Raw genomic sequence first — 20,451 nt, forward strand, 5'->3', positions numbered from 1 at the left:
GACATTCTTTTTTAAATGGAGGGAGTATTATATTTTGATGATGTGAAGGTCTATTTGAACTCCATTTTCTATGAAATCTCAGATTTAGATTTCTTAGCTTATGGTAAGATGATTCTTAAAGAGATTATTATTTTTCCCTTAAGGTTTTGGGAATGACTTTTGATTTTGTTGTGTATATAGCAAGAGTTAATGGAAAATGGAGGGAAGATAAAAAGAGGAGAACTTGAAAACTTGCACCTTGCCGGAAATAGGGAGGGGACGACCGCGACGAGCAACGCAAAGGCTGAGAGAGGAGGAGATAAACCATGGGCTAGCTAGCAGAACCACAGCAGCACAGACAAATAGGAGGGACAAAAATGATGAAATGCAACAGAATACACCAGATGGACCATCACCAGCTCCGATGACTGCTACAAGCAAGAAAAAGGGGAAACCAGTAGTAGATGAACATTGGCCAGAGCTGTCAAAACAAAGAGGAACTGGATCTGGAAAACCACAGATCTTACTGGGAAGTAATGGAACAGTAACACAGGGCAAACCAAACAATACGCAGAGGAAGTTCGAAATGAATGGAGAAGCAGTACTGAAGCCATGGACGAATCTTTTTGCTACCAACCGCTTGGCGACTAGAGGTATGAACCTAAACTACATACCACCAGTGATTGTGGATGGGGAAAAAATAGTGGAGATACTGCCTGAGGATGTAGCTCAAGATGATGAGAAATGGGCTCCATCACTAGTAATATATGTGGTGGGAACAGCTCCATCTATTGGAGCCATGGAGAGGTTTATAATGGGACAAGGAAACTTCTCCACAAAACCTATAATATTATATCATATAGATGGCTACTTTGTTACGAGATTTGCAAGTGAGGAAGAGAGGGACATGGTGTTGTGCTCAGGACCTCACCATTTTCTGAGAAGGCCTGTCATAATGAAACCATGGGTTTCGGAGTTCAATTTCAAGGAGGAGATTCTTACTACCATTCCACTATGGGTCAAGCTACCAAATCTGCCTCTTAATTGTTGGAATTCAGTTGTCTTGAGTAAAATAGGTAGCAGTGTGGGGAAGCCTTTATATGACGATGAATGTACAACTCAAACTAGTAGAATCTCTTTTGCTAGAATTTTAGTGGAAGTAGATGTAACTAGATCCCTGGCAAAGGTGATTAAAATACAGGATCCAAAAGGAAAAATAGTGGAGCAGAAAGTTTGGTATGAATGGAAACCAATATTTTGCCAGAAATGTCTACAAGTGGGGCATGCATGTGTGGATAAACAAGTTGCACCTACACAGATCCAGAAGAAAACTCAGAGACAAGGGCAAAGGAAAGAAGGGATACCAACCACAAACAAAGAAGTATGACAGTACGTCCAAATACACAAGGCAGTATTGATGAGGAGAAAGCATTAAGAACAAAATTGACAAAGTGGAGTAAGATTGAGGAAGATATACATAAACAAAAGTCCAGAATACAATGGCTCAAACTGGGGGATGATAACAATACTTATTTCTTTGCTAGTATGAAAGGTAGGAAGGCTCAAAATCATATCAACATGCTAACAAAAGAGGATGGAACTGTCATAAGGGAAGGAGCAGATGTCACAAAGGAGGCCGTGGGGTTTTATAAAAAGTTGTTAGGACAATGTAACAATCACATGCAAACTACTGAACCTGAGATACTAAAAGATGGACCATTACTTACAAGAGAACAACAATTGCTTCTCATCTAACCATTCAAGAATACTGATGTGAAGGCAGCATTGATGAGCATTGGGGACTCTAAAGCACCAGGAGAGGATGGTTTCAATTCTTACTTCTTTAAAAAAGCTTGGCCAATCATAGGGGAGGAGGTAACAGAAGTTGTCTTACAATGTTTTCATACTTCTAAAATGTATGCCCCTATAAACAAAACCTCTGTTACACTAATTCCAAAGGTGAAGCATCCCACATCCATAAAAGAATACAGGCTTATTTCTTGTTGCACTACCCTATAGTATCATTTGAAAAATGCTCACGAATAGGCTTCATAATGTGATGAATTATCTAGTTGATCCAGGTCAGGCTGCATTTTTGCCTGGCAGAATGCTGACTGACAATGTACTTCTTAGTCATGAACTGGTAAAAAGGTATGGTAGAAAAGGGATCTCCCCAAGATGTATGTTCAAGAGAGATATGCAGAAGGCCTATGACTCTTTGGAGTGGCAATTTCTAGAGGAAGTTCTAGCTGGTATGCAGGTCCCTCAAAGGTTCATAGGATGGATAATGAGTTGTGTTACGACTGTGTCTTATTCTATGTTAATCAATGGATCTCCTAGTGCACCTTTTAAAGAAAAAAGAGGGGGTGAGACAAGGGGATCCTCTGTCCCCTTATTTGTTTGTCTTGGTTATGGATTACTTCACAAGATTGCTGAAAACATTGAGAAGAAATCCAGATTTTAAGTATCATCCTAGATGTCACAGACAACACATAATCCAATTAAGTTTTGCTGATGACCTTTTGTTGTTTAGCAGAGGAGATGAATCATCAACTACCCTCCTGTATGAGTGCTTCCAACATTTCTCAAAGGTGTCTGGACTTATAGCAAATCAGGCCAAGAGTTGTGTGTATTTTGGAGGTGTGTCAGTAGAAATGCAGAAAGTAATCCTACAGAATATAGGCTTTGTTAAGGGGCTACTTCCTTTTAGATACCTTGGAGTACCTTTGAGCTCAAGGAAACTATCAGTAGGGCAATGCCAACCTTTAATAGACAAGATACTGGGCAGAATTACAACATGGACTGTCAAATTCTTATCATATGCAGGCAGGTTGCAATTGGTCAATAGTGTACTAATATCTATGCAAGCTTTTTGGTCACAAATTTTCCTGCTACCAAAACAAGTTCTGAAAAGAATAGAAACAATATGTAAAAGGTTTCTATGGAATGGTAAGAAACAAGTTAAAGGGAAGGCACTTGTTGCATGGGACATACTTTGCTCCAAAAGTAGCAAGAGGACTGAATGTTATTGACATATACATGTGGAATAAAGCAGCTATACTAAAACATTTGTGGGATCTAAACAAGAAGAAAGACAAACTGTGGATTGTATGGGTGCATACCTTTTACCTCAAAGGTAGGAAACCATGGGAAGTAATAGCAAATCAGGCTTCCTGGATAGTGAGGAAAATTCTGTATGCAGGGCATTGGCTTGAATAGAAGGGCTTGAAAATTGCAGAAGTCATGGAGACAGATGAGTTTAGTATCAATGCAATGTATAAGAAGCTGAGGGGTGAATATATCAAGGTTCCCTGGAGGAGAATGACCTGCAACAACCAGGGGAGTCCTAAATGGATCTTTGCACTGTACTTGGCTATTAATAGAAGACTCTACACCAGAGATAGACTGGCAAGATGGGGGATCACAAATGATACATTATGTCCACTCTGCATGGAAGCTAATGAAACCCACCAGCACCCATTCTTTACATGTATCTACTCAAGAATGTTGTGGCAAAAACTCCTGAACTGGCTATCAATTAATAGAGCTAGTAATGGATGGACCGAGGAACTGAATTGGGCTGTAGAGCATGCTTCAAGTAAAACAATAATAGCAGAGGTATACAGAATGACTTTAGCAGCAGCAATCTACTACATCTGGCAAGAACGGAATTACAGGATCTTTCAAAACAAGGAAAGGAACATAGAGATGATCAATAGAGCAATCATCCAAAGCATACATTGTAGAGCTAGTATGATCCCTAGATTTATAGGTTTTATGCAAAAGATAAACTTCTATCCTTAGAATAGTACTAGCAAGAAGGAACTCTTTTGAATTAGATGGACTCTGAGAGTGGAAACTATCCACATTCGAAGTTTCAAATTTTGTACATATTGCAAATATGGTAATAATATATTACAGTTACCAAAAAAAAAAGACATTTCTCCCTCATCGGTGGTGGAAATAAAAATAGAAGAGTTTAAATAGAGAAATACTTTTATTAATTGTTAAAAGGGTTGGAAAGAGGGACCCCCCCCCACGCGTCATCGTCGCTCACTCGCTCGGCTTCGGCTTTGGAAATCGATCGAGAGATTACTTTTGGACAAAGTTTTGTTTTAATTAAATATTTAATTAAATAAAATTAAATGGCCAAAACGTTTCAATTAATCCATTTTATTTAAATTACTTTCCCATTTTATTTGAATTTCCCGCCGTTGGAGATGACTGTTCTGAAAGGTTGCAACTTTCAGGAATAGCCATGACCGTTTGAAAGGTTGCAACCTTTCAGAACCAGTTATTCTTCAGACTTTTTACTTACAAAAATTTCTAATTTATTCTTCTTCTTCTGCACAAATATTTTTTGTGTACTTTACTGCCATTGAGTGGCTCGCTGACACCAGCCTTTTGGGTATCAATACACTGGTGATTGAGACCATTTTATCCTGGGAGGACATATTCCAAATCAAACCTCGGATACTAGAGGGGAATAATTTCCTTAAGGGAACACTGTGCATTCAGTGGGCTTGATCATTTTCCATTCTGTCTTTTCCAGATTCTGGTATGTTTTACAGAATTTAGTTTTTGGTGAATTAATTTATGTTCTTCTGTTTTTTCACTGGTTCATTAAACTTTGGTAACTTCGTGTTTCTGCAAAGTTTTTTTAACAAGTGGTACTGTTTTAGACACAGATTGGGCAACATATTTGACTTTTTGAATATGAAGTAGAAGTATGGCAATATCAATATCAATAAACTCGTATTCACTTGTAGATTATGTTTCTAATAGATTAAGAGTAGTTTGAGGTGCGTTTGATCGGCATTCGAGTTAGGTTATTAATTATCCTTAGATTGAAATTAAATAGTATCTTATTGTATAAAACATGTCATGGGTTGAGCGAAATGACTGATTTGGAGTATTGGATAAACTATATTAATATTGTGATGATTCAAAATTTGAAAATTTAGCCAAAATGGTGTATGATTTGTTATTTGCATTATTATTGTGACACTCGGGGATTGAAACTTGTTGATAAATAGCTTATAACAAAAATAAGAAGTCGAATATTGATTATTGACTGATTTATGACATTTATGTATGTTGGGAACATGATAAATGATTTGATAGTGGTTGCCTGATGACATGACCAACGTAGTGGGCTTGAATATGCATTTTTACATTCGTTCATGGTATATTTTCTCTTGTATCTAAGGTATTCTATCATATTTCACATCAATTCATATGCATACTATTTGTTGAATCATATGGTTCTTCTGAAATGGTTTAAGGGCAGAATGCAGAGGATTGAGATACAATTATGAGATATCACCTTTCTTTCGTATACTCTTCAATCTCCTATGGACAAGATTCAAATTGAGCAATGATATGATATTCTATGGGCCAAACACATAAACAAATCCCTAAACTTGTTGGGGTTTTCCCCTAAGGTATCTTAACTATGCCATTTTTCTATTGAATCCTTGAACCACCCATAATTTGTTCCTTTTAAACACTGTAGGCTATCTGGCACAAAACTTCCGCAAATATTTTTTGTTGATTGTGCGCGTGAGATCCACCTTTTCCACGTGGAAATTTCAACCAATCAAGCTTCAATCCATTTACACGTCAGCACCACATAATCATTACCCAAACCTAAAAACCTAAAGCCCNCCCCCAAAAAAAAATAAAACTCCTGACTTGAAGAAGAAGAAATCGATGAACAAGATAACTTCGACATTGGAACTGGATGATTAAGAAGAAATCAATGAAGAAGGGATGTATTCTGATGAGAAACTCCAACTTAATGATGAAGAGAAAGAAAAGAGGAGAAATAAGAGAAAAAGTGTAACAACCCTCTCGGAAAAATGCTACTACTTAACAAGAAAGCTAATATAGTACTTGCACATTTAAAAGGGATTAATCTAAGTTATATAAATTATAATTCAATACATAAATTTAGCCCAAAATAACAAGTGAAAGGTATAAAGGCTTGTCATTTAGAAATTTAGTTGATCTCTAATGCTTATCGTGACCAATGACACTATCCTACGGTATAAGTGTCTACGATCGTCGATAATATAGTAACTCAACCAAGGGTTGGGGTCGTGTCCCAAGGGAGCGATTTTGAGAATTGATAGAAATATAGAATTTACATTCTAACTAGTCGTAGCTAAAGATATTAACGAACAAAAACATAGTAAATAAAAGGGGGCGACACGAAAGTGTCAAATATCAAATGGAGGTTTTGTAACAAGTGATAAAGCAGCAAAATAAACACGAAAATCAAGTATGGGGAAAGGTTCTTGGGATGTGACTGCAATACAAGTTGAGATAAATTGTTGGGTCCATGCTTTCAATAGGAAATTAGCAAGACAATAGTAACTAGGCTAAGCTTTAAATGGAAATAAGTTCCCTCTCGGGCAACTTACCCCATTTCAAATGTGTTCCTCTCGGACACCCATTTGCCGCATGAAGACCAGCCTACGCCTTACCCCACTCACTCTCTAGAGCTGAGTGTTACGATATGGGACTAGGGCTCACCCTCTCGGGCTGAACCTCATGTCGACCCACTTCTTAGGCCATCAGTCTAGTGGTTTTGGTTTCGCGACCTCCCTCTCGGGCAAGCCGAAAACACATGGGTGGCTTTGTATTTGCAACTACAAACCCTTTAGATTAAACCACAACCACTAGGTGAAATCACCATTAAAATACATCTAAACTATCAGCAAGCAAGACCCAACAAGAATATCAACCCATATTTGCTAAATCACACCCCAAGAATTGAGGTTTTTAGCCACACATCAAGAAATAAGAAATTATATCTAACATGATAATGAAATCAATTGGGTATAAGAAATTAAACCTTAAATTAAGCAAAGGAAAATGAATAGAGAAGACCCAATTCCAAACTTAGGGAAGAAGAAATCATTTCTTCAAGTCTCCACAAAACCCTCTCCAAACTTGAGAGAAAAATATCAGCTAAATTATGTTCTAAAGTGAAAATAATAATAATAATTGTTCCACTCCAAAATCTCTTAAGACTACAATTCTAACTAGTATTTATAGTTTTCACAGATTGTGCTGCGGAGGATTGTTCGGCGACATTAGTCGAGATCGCCGATGAACTCGGCGATCCGCCTTTTGGTCAGTTCATCGCCTTCAGTGTCTTGCCTTTAGCATCCTCGCATTATGGATCATTGGGCGGTACAGTATTGCTTCGCGGAATTGATCGATGACTCTCCGACTGCTCCTTTCCTCGCCTTTTAATCCACTTCCTTCAAGGCTTCGCGTACTGGAATAAAGGGCGGGTCATGTCATTTAGGCGACTCGCCAAGTTAAACTCGGCGATCCGCAGGATTCCATTTCTTGTTCTTTTCAACCCTATTTGTTCCGTTTTGCGCCTAAGTGTCCATGCTTCCACTAAAAGTTCAAATACCTGAAACTTTAGCATTTTAATCAGGTATTGAGATAAAATAAGCATTCAAGGACACTATTTCCATTAAAATAAAGCTCTAAATGAGTCCAATTTGTGGACTCATCAATCTCAAATTTAAACAAGACAAGAATCCCTATTTATGGCGAAAGAATCTTTCAAAATAATTTTAAAAATACGCTAAGGGATTTTCATGTATTATCTATACTACTACAAGACACCTTATCAATCATTACCAACTTCAGGGTACCAAAGCTTTATTGGTTCATGCTTAATACAAACTTTCAAAATAAACTGTATATTTAATACATTACAAGACTTGCGTTTACAGACCCCAAAATAGTAAAACATGTAGTCATACTTATTTTACAACCCATGGTGATATGATCAAATTAGCCTTCAAAATTCCATGAAAATGAACAATATATAGATCATGTACAAGTTCGAAGATTTATGCAAACTATAGATGCCTATATGCAAATGTGATCTTCCCATAAAGCTCTCAAAAAATCTGTTTCCAATGGCCAGCTTCAAGTATCCCCTCAAACGTTCCCTACGATAGAAACAACTATCGCTAAGCATAACGCTTAGTTGTGTAAAAACTATATGTGTGGAGCTACTAGATTCACCAAGTTACCTTTCAAAAGTCAAGGGCAGCACAATTGAGACATAATAAATCAATCAAGCGAACAATATATTAAGGGTATCAAGTTCTATATTTAAAAATCTAAGTGTTAAGAACGCTCATAGCACCATTTCCCAAGAGATCCAATACCAAGGCTCGCCCAATATATACATCATATCGTCACACCCAGCATAATCAAGTATCAAGAAGGACCGAAGCCATGTATCAAGAAGGGTCAAAGCCCAATAATCAAGAGAATCAAGAACCATATTGAAAATGGCTTCTTAGTTCATACTTAAAATGGACAACTTTCCATACTTAAGACAAACCAAAAATCTAGAGTCATGATGGCAAATAATCTGAATCAATAGGAATGCCAATAGTGACAAAATCAAATCCACAAGAAGGACAAAGTCCCAACAAGAATGCCAGGTGATCAAGCAATCCGTACAAGTAGGCAAGTTACACAAATTTCTTGAAAGTCTCAGGGAATACCAATAGGACAATACAACGTGACAAGAAGTAACCAAGGTATCAAGATAACCCTTAAAATATACAAGAAAATAACAAGAGCACAAGTACAAGTTTATACACAAACCTCGGGCTTTAGCATAGAAACAGTCCAACAAAACTCCAAGAGTTCAAACCGTAGGCCGACCAACGTATCAAGGTCCTCAACTTGTACACGAGTATATATAACCTTAAAAATACAATTAAATAACTTCTTTAACTTATATTAGCTCAATAGTGTTAACGTAAAACAGGATCATAATCACAAAGTAAGCCTAGCATGTACAAATACAACTATGCTCCCAAACAATGAATCTGTCCAGCCTGGTACCTCAAGTCGCAACAATGTTTTGAAAAGGAAAATGGAAAAACTGGACTGTATATCCTTCATGAAAGATGTAGGTACATCTCTTAAGGTACAAAAATAATCAAGAATCACCGTAAAATATATTTTGTCCAAAAAGATATAATCAAAACACTAACAGTTGATCATACAGGATTTCTAATTCCAAAATCTGGACATAACTTGTCCTATGTTGCGTCCCATATTTCAAATCCATAATAGCTAAATTATAGTTTTACATAAACGTAAGTGCTATAGGTATAAGAATTAGCTTTCCAAATCATATTTATTCACTGCAAACAAAGTTCTATTGAACGAGATATACTTAAAATACTAAACACTACCCAGCTCAGAAATAAATTTCATCACTTACCCAAGAGAAGGGTGTGTCTCGAATTCCGGCCAAAAGGACCATGTTTTTCTCTTGTGATTTTGTGAGTAATATGGATAGAGAAAGTTCTCTAGGTTTCTTAGAGTAAAGTAACACGAAATGTTATAGAGGAGGTGTGAGAATATATGTTATAAAAGTGATGTTTATCACTTATAGATATAGGTGAAAGCAAAGTTGGCTGCCCAAAAGTAAAAAGGTTGGCTGCCCAAAATGTATACATATATACCTATATGTATATACCTCACCTCCCTTTCAAGTTATAAGTAATTCTAATTAGAATATTACGTAAATATCCCAATACAATCCCTTAAATTACGATCACAATTTATGTTAAGCAAGTCTGCAAATATCACAAAATTTCAAGTTCCCAAAATGAGAATAAAACATATTGTAGCAATTAAGCAATGATGTATCGACATGCGACTCTTGGTTAGTATTTCGGGGTGTTACAACTCTCTCCCCCTTAAAGAAATTTTATCTCAAAATTTACCATACTCTTGTCCCCAAACAAGTGTGGATACTAGGTCCTCATGTCTTCTTCTCTCTCCCAGGTAGCTTCTTTTCAAGCATGGTTCCCCCAAATTATTTTTACTAAGGGGATTCTCTTGTTTCTAAGTTGCTTTTACTTCACAAGATTGAATCATGATAGGTTCTTCATTATACGTCAAGTGAGGATTAACCTCAATAGATTCAAATGAAAGAACATGAGATGGATCAGAATGATACCTTCTGAGCATAGAAATATGGAAGACATTATGGATCTGTCTAACTCAGGTGGCAAAGCTAATTTATATGCAACTGGTCAAACCCTTTCAAGTATCTCATAAGGTTCAATAAATCGAGGACTAAGTTTTCCTCTTTGGCCAAATCTCATAATCTTTTTCCATAGAGACACATTTAAGAATACTATATCTCCAATTTTGTGCTCACTGTCACACCTTCTAAGGTCAACATACGACTTTTGTCTATCTGAAGAAATCTTTAGACGATCCTTGATCATATTTAGCTTGTCTTTCATTTTTGCACAAATTCAGGACCAATAAGCTTTCTTTCACCAACTTCACTCCAACAAAGAGGGATCCGACATTTTCTTCTATATAAGACTTCATAGGGAGGCATTCCAATAATCGATTGGTTGCTATTATTATAAGCAAATTCTATCAAAGCCAAGTGTTTGTCCCAACTACCCTAAAATCCCAAAATTCAAGCTTGAAGCATATCCTCCAAAATTTGTATCACTCTTTCCGGTGGACCATCTGTTTAAGGATGGAATGAAGTGCTAAATTTTCAAATTAGTACCCATGGCTTCCTACAAGCTACCCCAAAATCTAGATGTAAACCTTGAGTCTCGGTCAGATACAATAGACATAGGGATCCCGTGTAGTTTTACAATCTCATTAAGGTACAATTAAGCTAAACGCTCAAGTGAGTAATCAATCTTGATTGCTAAAAGTGAGCACTCTTTGTTAGCTTATCTATTATCACCCATATTGCATCTTGATTTCTTGGAGTGCGAGGAAGTCCAGAAACAAAGTCTGTAGTTATTCTCTCCTATTACCATTCTGACATTGGAAAAGGTTGTAGCAAACCAATTAGGACCTGGTGTTCTATCTTTAGTTGCAGACAAACCAAACATTTTAAATGACTTCCGCAATGTCTCTCTTCATACCGTCCCACCAATAATGTTCTTTGATGGTCTAGTGCATCTTTGTACCTCTAGGATGCATTGCATATGACGATGTATGTGTTTCATTCATGATTTCTCTTCTCAAATTTTCATCATTAGGGACACATAACCTATTTTGATAAGGTACCATCCTCCGTTAATACAAAATCAAGTTTTTCCCCATTTTGAACTTCTCTAGTCAATTTATGAGTCTCTCATCTAACCCTAGCGCTTCTTTCACCTGCTCAAGTAATATTGGTTTGATTTTCAAATTAGCAATAACTGAACCATTTGAATCAAGTGCAAAACAAACATTCACGGCTCTTTAACTCAAGAAGTAAGGGCAACGGACTCAAAGCTAAGCTTGCGAAGGATTTTTTGACTTAAGGCATCAGCCACCATATTGGCTTTACCTGGATGATAGTTAATCGTGCAGTCATAATCCTTGATGAGTTCAGTCATATTCGTTTTCTTAGGTTCAGCTCCTTCTGTGTACCATGTACTTTAAGCTCTTGTGATCTGTGAATATATGACATTTTTATCCATACAAATAATGTTGCCATATTTTTAAAGCAAACACTATAGCAACAAGTTCAAGATCATGAGTAGGATAATTCAATTCGTGTGGTTTTAATTTTCGAGAAGCATAAGAAACAACTTTCCCTTCTTGCATCAAAACACATAACAGACCTCGATGAGAAGCATTACTATATGACACATACTATTTCCCGTCAATAGGTAGAGTAAGTATAGGAGCTTGTGTCAACAAGGATATGAGAGTTTCAAAGCTCTCTTGGCATTTGTCATCCCAAGTAAACTTTATTTCCTTCTTCAAGAGTTTAGTCAAAGGGGAGGCAATAATGGAGAAGCTTTTCACAAATCTTCTATAGTACCCTGCTAAGCCCAAGAAACTTCTTACCTTACTCAGAATTTTGGGAGGTCTCCGTTCAACAACTGCTTGATTTTTTACTAGAATCAACCTTTACACCTTCTTTTGATACAACATGTCCCAGAAAAGCCACTTCATTAAGCCAAAATTCACACTTGGAAAATTTAGCATAAAGTTATTTCTCCTTCAAAATTTACAACACAATCCAAAGGTGTTTATCATGGTTTATTAGAAGAAGACGATCGTACAAGGTCACAATTCACCCAACACGATCATCTGGGGTGAACAAGAATTGGGGATCGGATGCGGGCGAAATTCCCGCCAATGGCTGAGATGTTCAGTCGACTCCCTCCCCCTTTGTGGGGGTCCCGACCCCTACGAGTGAGCAGAAAAGGAAGGAGGAAAGAGGCCCTGGTGAACCGTCATAATTAGTGAACAAGTGTAAGCTTCGCTGCCCGACAGTATGGAGTACTGACCACACCAAGGGACAGGCCCTGAAGCGAAGGACGGGAACGAGCGGAATCAATGTGTTCCAATTTCTGGCCTTGCACCGACCATCCAATGGACCATGGACTAAACGCCCACTGCCTGAAAGGACTATGTCCAGGGGCCCGCCGCCCCTCCCCCCCTCACAAGGTACATCTCGCGCCTATGGGCCACTATAACTATCCAAGAAGACACTCGAAACTGGAAGGATAAACAAACCCACCCGGTGGACTGCCGAGCTACAAGTCCTACGACACATGAGCGGGATTCTCTAAAAAGCCAAGGTCGTGGGTGGCCAAGAGGGCCCACTTGGAGACTTGGGATCTCAGCAGGAAATGCGAAGGTTGCAACAAGCCGGCCGGCCAAAGAGAATCAACTAGTTTAGTTCTGATCTGAGTAGGCTCATAATTAAGAGGCCATAACTTATTTCCTTGAAAAGGGAAGATCACATTGCATTAGGGACATGTACATTATGCACGTACACTTTACATGCAATAGAAATATTATAAACCATGTAAGTGAATAAATAATATAACAAGAACCTTCTAAAAAGCGAAACGAGTATACAAGCAATTCACAACAAAATTCCTAGAACCACAAACCTAGGCTCTGTTACCAATACTTGTAACAACTCTCTCGGAAGGATGCTACTACTTAACAAGAAAGCTAATACAATACTTGCACATTTAAAAGGGATTAATCTAAGATATATAAATTATAATTCAATATCGAAATTTAGCCTAAAATAACAAGTGAAAGGTATAAAAGCTTGTCATTTAGAAATTTAGTTAATCTCAAATTTAAACAAGACAAGAGTCCCAATTTATGGTAGAAGAATCTTTCAAAATAATATTTTTTTTGGCAAGTAAAAAAAAATATTTTATTACCAAATGAACAGACAAAACAGTAACTCATGCATACTGGACATCTCTCAACTATGCATTAACAACTCTCTATTCTATCAAACACTTGTTACACTATTTCCACTCTAGCTAAAACTTGCATCTACTCAGGATAAAAATTCAAAGTTTCTAGGACATAGTTTAAACGTATTCTTGATCTCCTTCTCATATGCACCTCTTAAATAGCCTATTTTGCCAGTATTGCCGGAGTTTTTGTAACTTTCTGGAAAATTCTTTGATTCCTCTCCTACCAGATAAGGTACACACTTGCAGCCAATGTCATCCTATATATCTCGACCTTTGCTTGCTTACCTTTACAATATGTATTTGCCCACCTTGTCTCCTCTTCCCATTATTTAGCTTCTCTCCTTGTATTTTTCCAGCATAGTAACTTCAGCTAGACATGTGCTGAGAATACACAGTGAAAGAACAAATGATTATGGGTCTCATCTTCAGCTCAACATAATACACAATGGAGATCTTCCACATAGCCCCATTTTGCTAATCGATCCCTTGTGAGTAACCTGTTATGTAGAGCTAAATATAAGATGAAAATCCACTTAGGACAGGCTGAATTATTACAGGTAATCCTCCTCCACTCCACCTTCTGGTATTCTCCTCTAATGGCTTTATATAACTTCTTTACAGAGAATTTTTCAATACTCTTAACATACTCCTCATTCCAACCAATAATCTCCAATTCTTTATGCATCTGGAGTATCTTCTTAATCATCCATGAAGCATGTGGGGCTAAAACACCCCACAGAGTCCCTTGTTTCCCATAATACATGTGAATCCACTTCACCTATAGTCTATCTTTCTTAGTACTCATTCCATAATAGTTTACATATGGCAGCCTTGTTCCATGCTTGGATATCCAACAAATTGAGACCCCCTGCAGTTTTAGGACTGCATAGTTGTTCCCAAGCAATTAGTGCTTTCTTGGATGCATCTATTCCCCCGGTCCACAAAAAAGTCCTGCATAATGTTTCAATACATTTGATAACTTTTTTTGGCAACACAAACACCTGTGACCAAAACACCTGATGGAGAACAAGACACTCTTAATCAGCTGAGTCCTTCCTGCATAAGAGAGAAATCTGGAAGTCCAACTCTATATTCTTCTCATTATCTTATCAATCAAAGGCTGATATTGTAGGATAGACACCCTCTTAGTACTTAGTGGGACTCCTAAGTATTTAAAAGGTAAATATCCTTGTGAGAATCATAATTCATGAAGTATTTCACTTTGTACATTTGTTGGCACACCCCCAAAATAAATGGAACTCTTATCAGCATTTGCAACTAGCCCAGAAGCTAAGGAGAATTCTTGGAATAAGCCAAACATCAATCTAACTGATACCATATCTCTTCTATTGAATAGTAAGAGATCATCAGCAAAACTGATTTGCACTATCTGCATTCTTTCACACTGAGGATGGAAATTGAAGTTAGGATCATGCTTTAGTTTCTTGGTCAATCTTGTCAAATACTCTGTAGATAACACAAACAAAAAACGAGATAGAGGATCCCCTATCTTAATCCTTTCTTTGTAAGAAAAGGGGTACTAGCTTGTCCATTTATGAGGATGGAATATGTTACTGTACTAATACACTAGTATATCCACTCAACAAATTTCTCAGGAAATTGCAAACAAGTCATTACCTGCTTAAGATAGCTCCATTCCATATAATCATAAGCCTTTTTCATATCTACCTTAAGCATACATCTTGGGGATACTCCCATTTTCTTTTACTAACTCATTGCTTAAGATGATGTTGTCATTTATTAGCCTGCCTGACACATTGCATCCTGTTTGTTAGCACTTTGGATATGATCTTGTATAATAAAGTACAATAGGAGATAGGCCTAAACTCTGATACCTTGGAAGGATGAGCTACTTTTGGTATAAGAGTCACAGTGGTGCAATTGATGATTTACACAATTCACCTGTAGAGAAGAAGTTTAGGACAACATCAGTAATTTTCTCTCCTCTCTGTCCCCAAGTCTGCCTGAAGGAATATGCACTAAAATCATCACATCCAGGAGCTTTGTTGTCATTTATACCCTGCAATGCCATAACCACTTCCTTTCTGCTCACAGGTGCAATAAGGTGACTTTGTTGGCTTTTATTCAAAATTGGACCATTTTTCATTACCCTTATGTTTACAGCAGGTAATTGAGTGGCACAAAATCCCAATAATTGCTTGTAAAAACCTGTAATTTCTTCCTCAATCTCAGCTCTACTAGTACTAGTCCTTCCTGTATTTGTGATTAAGCTTGTAAACCTATTCTGAGCTTCTCTATTCTTCAAGCTAGCATGAAAGTATGTTGTGTTTCCATCTCCCAGTTGTAACCATTGTACCCTTGATTTCTGCTTCATGATGCTTTCTTCAATATTCATCCATTTTTTCAGATTCAGTCTAACCTCCTTCTCTAGCTCAATGATGTCTTATGCTTGTCCTGGTTTCCTCATAGTACTTTGTACATCCTTCAAATGTTGCCTATACATTCTTATTCTACTCTGTACCCCCATAGAATGCAATACTATTTAGTTCTTTCAAACCTTTTTTCACATTTTGTAACTTCTGCCATATTCTATACATTGTCCCATTACTTGGTCTTTGTTTCCATGCCCTCTGTACAATCTCCTGAAAATTCTCATGTTTTGCCAGATGGTTTAGGAACTTAAAAGGCTTATGCCTAATATCCTCTTCTTGCATCAGTGTAATACAAAGTGGGGAATGATCAAAACATCTTGGATCTAATACCTTCACATCTGTGAATTACATATCAAGCATCCATTTAGCATTCACCAAAGCCCAATCAATGCTATTATATATGTTCCCATTTGTCCAAGCAAACACTCTTCCATTATGTCTTAGTATTGTCATGCCTGTGTCAACAAGAAAATCTTCAAAGTGTTTAGTTTCCCCTTCATGAACTGTAGCTCCAATCATCTTATCTTCAGCTCTGTGAATAACATTATAGTTCCCCCATAGATATCCAAGGTTCCTGCTGACCTGAATTAATGTTTCTCAGCTTTCCCCATAAACTCCTTCTAGGTTCAATGGTATGTAAACCATATATAGTAGTAAAACAAAACGTACAATTTAAAGCCCTGATCTTCACTTCTGAGTGAATAAACTGCTCATCAATTATTAATGGGTCACACTCAATAACTTGAGGGTCCCATAATATCCATACTCTCCCCTTATTACTGCAAATATTGTTATCTATGCTTCTCCACCCTGGTGCAATTGTTTTCATAACCTTAATTATTTGATGGTCCTTAATCTTATGTTCAAGAAGAGCTATGATACTAACATTATTCGTTCTAATAAACAATTTGGCCTCCTTCTGCTTATGAACTTTATCCAGTCCCCTAACATTCCATGCTACTAACTGTATTATTGAGGGTTAAGGGTATTACTTTATGTCTCTCCACTGCTACCACCTTTATCTCTACCTCCTCCTGCCATAAACCTTGTATCATGGTTATGAAATACACTGAAATCATTTGAAATTATTAATTGGTTGTCTTCCTGTTGTATCCCACTTTTAGCTGCAGATTTTCCCCTTACTGCACTCCATTGATTCATTTGATTCTGCTCCTCAACAATTATCTCTTTTCCAGGCCTCTGGTTGCATTCTAGCTCACTGCAACCCCCACCATTCTCAATTTTCTCCTCATCTGCTCCTTGCTTCACATTTACACGTTGTTTCCATTCCATTTTTTATTTATTTTGCTTTGGCTTAGCCTTAATATCTGCATCATCTCTTTTACATATATGTCTTATGGTCAGACAAGTAGGACAATAGCTTGGTTCCCATTCATACTTAACCACCCACTTGAAACTTCAATCATTAGGATCCTCTACCTTTATCTCTGTAAGTAAGGTTCGAGTAATATCCATCTCAATAAGTAGTCGAGCATAGGAGATTCGATCCACCTGTGTGGTACATTCATCAACATAAATTGGAATACCCAATCCATTGCCAATTATTCTTAGTGATTGCACACCCCAATAGTTCAATGGTAAGTTTGGGAACTTAACCCATATAGGAATAGTCTGCATTACCTCCTTAGTAAAATCAAAATCAAGTGTCCATTTTTTCACAATGATGGGTTTTTGATTCAGCATATGAGGCCCAGCATAAAAGACCTCATCTCTATCTTCTAGCGTAGTGAACTTTACAAGGAAGTACCCATCATTATGACAGTAAACTTTAGGTTTCACAATGTAGGTCCAGTTAGCTACTATGTACCTTTCAAGTGCCGCAATGGTAGGTTCATCCCCCACCACATAGAGGATCAATGCTTGTTCCCACTTTTGCATTTCTAGCTCCACCTCAGCTTTAAACAATTCCACCAGTGTTTCCCCATTTCGCACTATTTGTGCCACATATTGGAGTGCCATTCCTTGTGCAGCGAGCATATTACCTTTGAAAAGGCTTGCCCACTTCCTCTCTGATACCTCTTCACCCTCCTTCTCCATCTCTTCACCCACTTCTCCTATAATTTTCCTCAATTCTGAAACCTTCTCCTTGGACATGCTTATCGCACTCCATAGGCATGTCAATTCCGGCATAATCGTACTATTTTTGATCGGGGTTTTGGCACCCTGTATTGAAGGCCACTGTTCTATCGAAACCCCAGAATTGTCCCCTACTATATCTTGACCTTTTACTAGTTGTATCTTAGTTACTTTATCCCCGATGGTCGTATTAGTCATCTTCCCTCGTCCCTCGCCATTTTCAGGCGTGACGCACATTAATTCACTTAAACTGCGTCGAGAGAGAATTTAGTTCTATCCATATATTTCAAAATAATTTTAAAAATATGCTAAGAGATTTTCATGTATTATCTATACTACTACAAGAAACCTTATCAATCATTACCAACTTCGGGGTACCAAAGCTTCATTGGTTCATGCTTAATACAAACCTTCAAAATAAACTGTAAATTTAATACATTACAAGACTTAGGTTTACACACCCCAAAATAGTAAAACATGTAGTCATACTTATTTTACAACCCATGGTGTATGATCAAATTAGCCGCCAAAATTCCATGAAAATAAACAACATATAGATCATGTACAAGTCCGAAGATTTATGCAAACTATAGATGCCTATATGCAAATGTGATCTTTCCATAAAGCTCTCAAAAACTCCATCTCCAATGGCCAGCTTCAAGTATCCCCTCGAACGTTCCCTACGACAGAAACAACTATCGTTAAGCATAAAGTTTAGTGGTGTAAAAACTATATGCGTAGAGCTGCTAGATTCACCAAGTTACATTTCAAAAGTCATGGGCAACACAATTGAAACATAATAAATCAATCAAGTGAACAATATATTAAGGGTATCAAGTTTTATATTTAAATATCAAAGTGTCAAGAACGCTCATATCACCATTTCCCAAGAGATCTAATACAAAGGCTCACCCAATATATATATCATACCGTCACACCCAGCATAATCAAGTATCAAGAAGGACCGAAGCCCTATATCAAGAAGGGTCAAAGCCCAATAATCAAGAGAATCAAGAACCATATTAAAAATGGCTTCCTAGTTCATACTTAAAATGGACAACTTCCATACTTAAGACGAACCAAAAATCCAGAGTCAAGATGGCAAATACTCCAAATCAATAGGCATTGCAATAGTGACAAAATCAAATCTACAAGAAGGACAAAGTCCCAACAAGAATGCCAGGTGATCAAGCAATCAGTACAAGTGCGCGAGTTACACAAATGTCTTGAAAGTCTTAGAGAATACAAATACGACAATACAATGTGACAGGAAGTAACCAAGGTATCGAGTTAACCCTTCAAATATACAAGCGGATAACAAGAGTACAAGTACAAGTTTATACACAAACCTCGGGCTTTAGCATAGAAACAGTCCAACAAAACTCCAAGAGTTCAAACCGTAGGCCGACCAATGTATCAAGGTCCTCAACTTGTACACGAATATATATAACCTTAAAAATACAATTAAATAACTTCTTTAACTTATATTAGCTCAATAGTGTTAACATAAAACAAGATCATAACCACAAGTAAGCCTAGCATGTACAAATACAACTATGCTCCAAAAATAGTGAATCTGTCCAGCCTGGTATCTCAACTCGCAACATTGTTTAGAAAAGGAAAATGGCAAAACTGGATTGTATATCCTCATGAAAGATGTAGGTACATCTCTTAAGGTAGCAAATAATCAAGAATCACCGTAAAATATATTTTGTACAAAAAGATATAATCAAAACACTAGCAGTTGATCATACAGGATTTCTAATTCCAAAATCTGGACATAACTTGTCCTATGTTGCGTCCCATATTTCGAATCCATAACAGCTAAATAAGAGTTTTACATAAACGTAAGTGTTATACGTATATGAATAAGATTTCCAAATCATATTTATTCACGATAAACAAAGTTCTATAGAACGAGATATACTTAAAATACTAAACACTACCCAACTCAGAAATAGATTTCATCACTTACCCAAGAGAAGGGTGTGTCTCGAATTCCAGCCAAAAGGACCATGTTTTTCTCTTGTGATTTTGTGAGTAATATGGATAGAGAAAGTTCTCCAGGTTTATTAGAGTTAAGGAACATGAAATGTTATAGAGGAGGTGTGAGAATAGATGTTATAAAAGTGATGTTTATCACTTATAGATATAGGTGAAAGCAAAGTTGGCTGCCCAAAAGTAAAAATGTTGGCTGCCCAAAAGTAAAAAGGTTGGCTGCCCAAAATGTATATATATATACCTATATGTATATACCTCACCTTCCTTTCAAGTTATAAGTAATTCTAATTAAAAAATTACGTAAATACCCCAATACAATCCCTTAAATTACGATCACAATTTATGTTAAGCAAGTCTGCAAATATCACAAAATTTCAAGTTCCCAAAATGAGAACAAAACATATTGTAGTAATTAAGCAATGATGTATCAGCATGCGACTCTTGGTTAGTATTTAGGGGTGTTACAAAAGGGGAGAAATTAGGGTTAAAAGGGGAGAAGAGTGTTGGTGGGCGGTTCAGGGATCCACATCAGCGCCTTCAAAATGTCTTCACGCACTCAAGCAACATGAGATCACATTTTGTGCCACATCAGCCTGTAGTGTTTAAAAGGAACAAATTATGGGTGGTTAAAGGATTCAATAGGAAAATGGCATAGTTGAGGTACCTGAGGGGAAAAATCCGACAAGTTTAGG

At 37.1% G+C, this 20,451-nt stretch overlaps 2 protein-coding genes across 2 annotated transcripts; both read left to right on the forward strand.

Moving 5' to 3' along the window:
- Positions 1–364: 364 nt before the first annotated feature.
- LOC125869714 (uncharacterized) lies at positions 365–1,366 on the forward strand. The gene has a single exon (XM_049550164.1). The coding sequence runs from the start codon at positions 365–367 to the stop codon at positions 1,364–1,366; it is 1,002 nt and encodes a 333-aa protein (XP_049406121.1).
- A 1,856-nt stretch (positions 1,367–3,222) lies between these two features.
- Positions 3,223–4,685, forward strand: LOC125869715 (uncharacterized). The gene is made up of 3 exons (XM_049550165.1): positions 3,223–3,597; positions 4,532–4,537; positions 4,662–4,685. Exons 1-3 carry the CDS (start codon positions 3,223–3,225, stop codon positions 4,683–4,685), a joined length of 405 nt encoding a protein of 134 aa, XP_049406122.1.
- Positions 4,686–20,451: the final 15,766 nt, after the last annotated feature.

The sequence above is a fragment of the Solanum stenotomum genome, chromosome 7 (assembly GCF_019186545.1).
Source record: "Solanum stenotomum isolate F172 chromosome 7, ASM1918654v1, whole genome shotgun sequence".
Classification (NCBI taxonomy): Eukaryota; Viridiplantae; Streptophyta; class Magnoliopsida; order Solanales; family Solanaceae; genus Solanum; species Solanum stenotomum.